This window comes from Melampsora larici-populina (assembly GCF_000204055.1).
Source record: "Melampsora larici-populina 98AG31 unplaced genomic scaffold MELLAscaffold_9, whole genome shotgun sequence".
NCBI lineage: Eukaryota > Fungi > Basidiomycota > Pucciniomycetes > Pucciniales > Melampsoraceae > Melampsora > Melampsora laricis-populina.
In genome coordinates, this window is record NW_006768773.1 from 904351 (window position 1) to 912415 (window position 8065).

General features: G+C 43.5%; 2 protein-coding genes across 2 annotated transcripts in view; both read left to right on the plus strand.

Annotated features, from left to right (window-relative positions):
- Positions 1-164, plus strand: part of MELLADRAFT_61328 (uncharacterized protein) — a gene marked incomplete at both ends in the record, with an annotated part of 1381 nt that extends 1217 nt beyond the window's left edge. Inside the window, one exon of the mRNA XM_007407385.1 lies at positions 26-164. Coding sequence (XP_007407447.1) covers positions 26-164 — 139 coding nt within the window. The remainder of the gene's footprint in view (positions 1-25) is intronic.
- A 1320-nt stretch (positions 165-1484) lies between these two features.
- Positions 1485-2598, plus strand: MELLADRAFT_104369 (uncharacterized protein; the record flags this gene model as incomplete). Its single annotated transcript, XM_007407386.1, has 5 exons — positions 1485-1556; positions 1609-1872; positions 1954-2007; positions 2058-2210; positions 2266-2598. The coding sequence occupies 5 exons, from the start codon at positions 1485-1487 to the stop codon at positions 2596-2598; spliced, it is 876 nt and encodes a 291-aa protein (XP_007407448.1).
- Positions 2599-8065: the final 5467 nt, after the last annotated feature.

Consider the following 8065-nt stretch of genomic DNA (forward strand, 5'->3'; position numbering starts at 1 on the left):
TAATCCCTTGACAAACGTTGCCCAGGCTCGCCGAAATTCTCGCACTCACTCAGCAAAGCGTCATCCCGCCAATGGGAGCCACCGCCAGAGCTGCCACCCAACCTCCACCTGATGGCCGCTTCGCTGCAAGTAGCCCTGCCAAGCGCGCTAAGAATTCTACATGAATGATTAGCACTTTAGTTGTTCCGATATACTCACAAACCTCACAACCCTGTCCTACAGGCCCATCATGTTTCCTTGCAATGTCATAGCTTCTCCTTGTTCTCTTTTCATTCGCTGTAACATACAATCTTATCCTCTTACATGTTCTCTGTTCTGCAAAATGTTGATATTGTTCATACTTTACCAATTCGCTATGAAACCTTTGCACGTTGATAGTTGTCCCGGTCACTAATGGAGCCTTCACTAGCTACCGGACTCCAAGCCATTCCCTCATACCAATCTCTCTACTAAATCGACCGTGCCCACCTCTACAGTTCAACCAGAACTCAAAACATTATGCCTTCGTTATTATCTCTCGCGAGGATAAATCTTCAACAATTTTAGCTGCACTATCAATGTACTGCCTATCTCATTACATAACATCGTCTGCACAAGAAATGTGATACATGTGCTGATGCTTTTTCTGACGTAGTATTTTTCTATTACTTCGCCGCAGAAATTGCACACAGCATCCATCGAGTTGAATCAAGACTCGCGCCTTCTATATGTAACCTCCACTTAATTTTATAGCATTTTCCCAACGATTAGAACTCGCCTTGCGCAACCGTATGCGCCACGAGATTGTTTCTGCCATAGCATCTTTTTCTATGATAGCTGCGGAATTGGCCTAGACTCCATCTTTTAAGCTATATATCGTCGATACAACTGTATTTAACCTTAAACCGAAACAATACTCAATCTAAGCCTAACGCGACCTTAGGTACGTTTCCGATTAGACCTAACCCTCAAACACATCGACGAAACTGATAATCCATCCATCTTCAAACCCTTGAATAGATACCACACTCTCTAACTGTCTGACTACGCAAGTCTAGCCAACGTACCTTGCCTTAACGATATCATTTCTGTCAACAACCGTTCTTACACAGCCCATCTCGCCAGTCTAGAGATCCCGACCAGTCTCGCTCCGAATTCACCACCAATACGCGCCTTTCTGCTTCGTACCCCCGACGGCCCTAACAGCCCGTTCTAGCCTCATCGTATCAATCACAGTTCAAACTATCGCAGCCCAAGAGAAATTTTGCCTGATCCACCGCGACATTTGTCCTCTATCAGACAAGCCTGCCACTCCATCGACACTCTTCATTGATCGCAGGCGTACCATCCCAATGATTTTTCGCCGTGATTTCGATATAAGAGGACTCTATGTGTCTCTCGTGATGGCTTTCATCCAATTTTAGTCCACAACAAGTGCCCCCACATTGTCAAACAACCCCCATACACTTACACCCATAACTGACTCGTGCATAGTATAGATATCAATGCCTCGCCGTAATACCACATCATTATCGCAAACTATCTTCGCTCACTATGTCGGTCAAGCCGGCTCCGAGGTAACTACCCTACTTATCTTTAGTTGACCCGTATTGACATTCCCTGTTGCAGATTTTCGACGAATACGCCAACGACAAAGGTTTTACCTTTGCCCGTGGCGCTATTTCGACATCTGGGATTTCCAACGAGGATCCTTTTGTCACACCTATAGTGCTCGCATGCCTTGGTCGTCATTCTCCTCCCCTCAATGCTGGCAATATATACGCCTTAACTTGCCGCCTCATTGGCTCAAATACCTCCCGCGAGGATCATTTTCATTTTGACCCCAACGACGCAATTGACCTCGGGCCGCTTCCTTCGACTTCACTTGCTTTCGTGAACTCTGTCATTGATTGGGTCTCAATCGTCGCTTGAGGAACTATCCAAAGAATCGAAAACGTCATTCTCGCTCTGGAGGATACGCGACCAACTATTGTGATCACGCTCAGCTCTGTCAATGAGGACCCAATAGTGAGTTAAAGACGTCACTCAATAATACGTGCACTAACCACATTCTATAGACCCACAGTCTCGTCGTATGCACTACCCGACACTATATCCGGCCCTCCATTGCCGCTTCGACGAGCGTAGACGATTTGCACGTCGGTTCCGAAGCCACTTTCCATAGTATGCTGATGGATTACAACGAGCAGCGACAAATGTGGGAATCAGAGGTACGCTCCATTGAAACCGCATACAACTGCCATCTGACTCATTTTTTATATCCAGGTCCGCCACTTTACGCTGTCCGTCCCGATAGACTCACGCCTGCACGGCCACTCTCCCCCAAGCCTTAATCACGAACTTCTGCAAACCGCACAAGCCATCAATAACGTCAACACCTCTTGCTCCGCGCAGTCGCAACGACCTAACACTGGATGTTACCACGACTTCTATCCTCCCCGCGGAGAAACGGAAAACGCGCAAATTGGGCACCCATTGTCAGATGACGTCCTGTCTTATGACGGTGTCGTGCTGTATACCTCCGACACGCCTCCTCCGTCCGACAATACAATTGCCAAAGATTTGTCACGCAGTCACAAACGCAAAACTTCACACTAATTGTTGTCCGCTTATCGGCTTTATTGTTAAAAGTGTATATACACGTAAATACATGTTCAATATAATCATTCCAATGGTTGCCTCACGTGTCGTAGATATACAATAACACGCACATTGTCCTCTCCTGCTTGCCCAAGGTACCAACCGAACATCGGTGCCTCAGCCATCCAAATGTGCCTGAGCCCAAATCAGGCACAAGTTATGAATGGTACACCATTGTCCCGCAAAGATGCCAATATTAAAGACCTCGCAACTCCTGCTGTCGACACTCAGCACTGTTATGCGTTTTCTCATTTTACTCAATGTTCACTATCTCCGTTCTACTCGTCAACTACCTTCTTTGCAACGCTGCTATCACACCCTCTAGGAAGCTAACCCATACTCTTGATCGCAGCTTTCCGGTGATCATTGGCCAACCGAGCTACTGTCGACGCCGAGTATTTACGTCGTCGATCAACAGCACTGCCTCTGCTTTACAACACGCAATGATTCCCAACATTTGTTGAGAGTATACGCCCAAGCCAGGCAGACACGCAAAAATGGGACTCGCCATAAGCAAAGAACACGAAGCTACCGGAGCCTTGCTATTGACTCGATTCCCCACTGAACTACCACACCGCTTGGGACCCTGTAATGACTTATGCTCTAAGTGCAACGCCCTCCATTGGAAGGAAGAACGGCCGTCTTCAGCAAACAAAACGAACCCACACGCATATTCTGAATGTTGTCAAGGCGGTGCGATAGTTCTACCTGTCGATTATGAAGGTGAAGCTGTTGTCCCGCCTTACTTGAAACATCTGTTGACATCCCAGAGCCCAGGTAATCAAAATACCTCTGCTATATACGTATGCCTATGCTGACGAGATATGTTCTTGCATCAAGCGTGTCAGACCTTCAAACGTTTAATACGAATGTATAACAACGCCTTCTCTTTCACCTCAATGCGCGCCAAAGTCGACAAAATGGTAAATGGCCCATACGGGGTCAACACTTTCAGGATTAAAGGAGCCCTATTGCACAAGATTTCAGGCTCACGTCCTGATGGCGACTCGGAACCCGCCTTCGCCCAGGTCTATGTGGTTGGTGATGGCGGCCTTGGTGAAGTCAAAGAACGGTCGCTCAATCCCTATGAAAATCTCAACCCTGGCATTGTCAAGGCCATTCAAGATTTCTTCTATCTTCACAACCCGTTTGCGAAAATGTTCAAATACGCGGGTGACGTTCTAGAAACTCACCCCGAAATCGCCTTGAAACTCACTGCTATGAACGTGGGGCCTGAACGCCAACGATATAATCGCCCCACAGCTGAAGAGGTCGCGATGATCATTGAGGGTGAAGGTTTGATTGGCGAAAGGTCACGAGACGTAATGCTGTATAAACATCAAGGTGGCCAAGAAATGATTCCAGATTTGCACCCAGGTTATCTAGCGCTGCGTTACCCTCTGGTGTTGCCATTTGGAACCCGAGGTTTTGACGTTAATTATCGAATTCCTGGCTCAACGCGTAAGTTATCTTTCTCATTGTGTTTGTCCTATATGGTGCTAACCAAACTTCTCAGGCCGTGGAGGCAAAGTTACCAATTTAGAATGGTTTGCTAGAATATTATTCGAAAGACCAGACGCCTTCTCTGCAATCCTCGCCTCTGGCACTCTCCTCCAAGAGATCATGGTCGACATGTACGTATGCGTCGAACACCGGCGTCTTCAATATATCAGAAACAACCAAGTGCGCCTCCGCGCTGCCATGTACAGCGGCGTTGTAGAAGCTCTAGGCCGAAACGACCTAATACCTGGCAAATCAGTAATTCTGCCATCATAACTTTTAAACGAAGGAAGGGTTCGCTTACAAAACTGGTCAAAATCGACCAAACCCTCCGTCTCTCAGCCAAATGAGTATTGGACCTGAGTCAAAAACCTGTTTGATCTGCGCGCGCATCCCATGCGCATCCAACACACCGCACACTTCAACTACGCAAAGCAAGCCTTCATACTATCCATCCTGTCATCTACAGATCTACATAAACGCCAGTGTCCATGCCATCGGCCACATCATCTACATACAATCCGCCAACATCGTGACCTCAGCCTTCTCTATTTTCATTACTGGCAGCTTTAATTTCAACTATAAACATCCGCCACCTAGGGAAAGGGACACTCGCCAACGGTGACACATGATCAAGAACAATGTTTTACTTGCCGCTTGGTCACCATCCACTCAGTCAACTCACAATGACTGGGGACCTATGATCTTAAGCATGAAAACTGGAAAGTACACTCACATCAATCCCCATCAAATGGGAATCAAAGCTGCAACATTTACAGACACATTTTACCCGCGTCCATATCACACAGTTTTTCACACCACCCGTGGTCACACCCTGTGTCAATGTTCATTGAGGGTATCCTTGTTGATTGGCAAGGCAATCACCTAGCGCATTGTAGTATGTACATTATAGCATGGATATACTTACATTCACGGTACATTGTTCTTGACATTGTGAATCAGGATACCCAAGTTTACACAACATACTGACTTACCCGCTTTCAACTTTTGACATAAAGGAACCACTACCCCATGAGGTTTGGAATCCATTTCCGTATACCCCATCCATCTAAACTCAACACAACTGATTGAACACTCCGCCACGCGCTTGCTTTCAAAGAATTTCACTACTCTTGAAGTAGATACTGTGCGCATCCCCCACTTTTCATACTGGTTGGAAACATCAAGTAAAACAAGACAGAGAAGATTGGAGCAACGTAGTAAGACTTAATTAGTAAAACCCAAACGCCACGCAAATTTCAATTAATGTACCAAGGAAATCAAGGTTCAAAGAAATTGGTATGTGTCCATTAGATCCCCTGTGACACAAGCTGGAGCCTGAGGACTCTGTCTTAACTCTACACCATGATCAACTCAAGCAAGTTGGAAGAGAATCATATTGGAAAAGAAAAACAAATGCAAGAAGATATTGGTATGTTCTTTTTTTGCGCATGATCATGTCAAACTTCTTGATGTTTTAACACTCTGTTATTCTTACTCTGGCCAGGTTTCAACAATTTGGAGCTCTGAGAGCAAAGGAACCCAAACAAGTCTTTAGGAGAATCTGTAGCCAATTACGAAGATATGATTCTTCAACTCCGTGAATCGGTGCTGAGCTTACAGACAGCAGTTTTAATTGCTGCAGTGAAACACCCATTTGCTTTTGATTCGATTTGAGTATCAGTACACCTAAGTCACTTTGAAGTATTTGAGTTCTTTGATCAATTGCTCAACTTTTTTTTTCTTTTGATTTCAATATTTGGACATTCTCATTGTCAATGGAACATCATCGTCAACCAATATCGCCTTATTAAAGTAGGAGAAGAACTCCAATCTCAAGTCTTGCTGCTTCACCTCCCAGTTTACCTCATTTTCCATTGACCAATTCAATTTAAACTACTCAATCTAAACATTCTCTCTTAGCTTTATCTAAATTAAATCCTTTGATTCCTATTGGTAATCATCTGCCTACTACAACTAAATCTACTTTGGTCAATGTGGTGGTCAAATGTATGGGTGGTGGTAGCGATCCTGGTGAAGGATGGCAGGTTCCTCCCTGTGAGTTCGCCTTGCTGAATGCTTGAAACAATTGGCCCAATTTTTGACGCATAAACTCACTTTTCTTTTTCTTCCTGCTCATTGAACATCAGAACTCGTCACCTTTCTGCGTTCATTGGATGATTGCCTCAATCCATTTTTTTCTACTCAACAATCAGGTTCATCAAACACACCATTCCCTCACACCAAATCGCTTACAGCTGCTCTGTTGACAGCACTGTGCTGCTACTCAGGGAATTGCAAGCGCGAAGCGCAAATTTAACATGATGAATTGTGAGTGGCCAGTCGAACGCAAGCAACGTTAAACTGAATATGAAAAGACAAAACTCGAGTATTGATGCACATAGTTGTAATTTGATTGCTGCCACTAATGTCTCAAAATTGAATCAACTTCTCATTCAAACTTATCTCCAGAACGATCGTCTCAAGTAGAGTGAGTAAAGCTGATCGATGAGAAATCTTGAAAGATTCTCAATCAATTTTACTGACTTCCTCTCTTGTGTTCCTAGGATTTTGGACTTTTAAATTTGAATCAATGATGTACGATCAAAGCAACGAAACATTCAATCCACTTTTACAAATACAATCCATCACAGCAAATCCAACTAATCCAAAATATACAAAAGAAAGCACACACAATTTGATCTTATCATTAGTTTCAATTGATCAAACAATTCATCAGCAAGCTGACTCTTAAATGAATTAAATTAATCAACCACTTTCTGATCCAGTTCAGTTTCAAATTTATTAAATTCTATCATTCTTTTGAGTTGCTGTATTGCTTTAAAATCTTCAAGTTCTATATTTCAAATCACTCCCAATTTAGGACTTGAATGCGATCAATCGATCATATCACACATATCTTTAAAATCAAAATCAAAACTTTTGAAATTGACTGAACTTAGCGTTAATTTTGAAATATCTGGGTTTTTTGCGTTGGCCACCAATCACTAATTGATTAAAGAATCTATCAGGACTGCATTCAGCAATTGACTAATCCAAGCAATTGCTTTCAGAAGTTTAAGTTGAACCATTCAGAACTGATAATCAAACCTTGAGGTATAACTTTATGTGAACATTCATTCTCTCACTTATATTCGATCTGATTGCTCCTGTGCCATTCAGATAAGTTTTCGCTTGATCTTGGTTCAATCCTGACTGTATTCAAATCCATTTTTATGACTTGGAATGGGTCATGTGTAGAGGATCCTGAATTGGTGGATTCCTGCTCTATGGTATATGTTGTGTCTTCACTAACTAATTGACTCACACTGAATTGTTGGTATGTTTGTTTCCCTGTTCATTTAGTGCATTGATAGTTTCTTTGGCTTACACTTCATATTTTTTCCTTTTATAGGATTCAGTCAATTGGTTCAAAGGAGAATGAAGCTTAGTGTTAGTTTGTTTTCTTTTTATTTTCAGTTATTTTAATTGATGCAATATCTTGCATTAATGCTTAATCCCATCTCGTTGGTTGTTGTTTGATTGTGGGTCAGTGGCAATGTTAGTCAAATATAAAATGTTTTACCTGGATTAGGTTTAGTGAGCTGTGGTGTGCTTGCCTTCATATTTTTTCTGTGCACTTAATCTTTTTCATATTAATTTTTTCTTGCGCAGAGGTTGGGAGGTTGGCTTGAATTGTGATTGTGTTATCTCTGCTTCAGTTTACTACATTGGGTATACATTAAACTGGTGCTCAAAGTCCGTGAGCGGCGCCCGCCGCTTAAGTGCTAGTCCTCCTTTATTGGTGGTCCACGCTCAATGGCCGAACTTTATCACGATGCCATGGCATTGCGCCAGGAACTCGGCGAACCCGGCTATTTCATTACTATGACGACCAACCCTCAGTGGCCCGAGATTACACAGC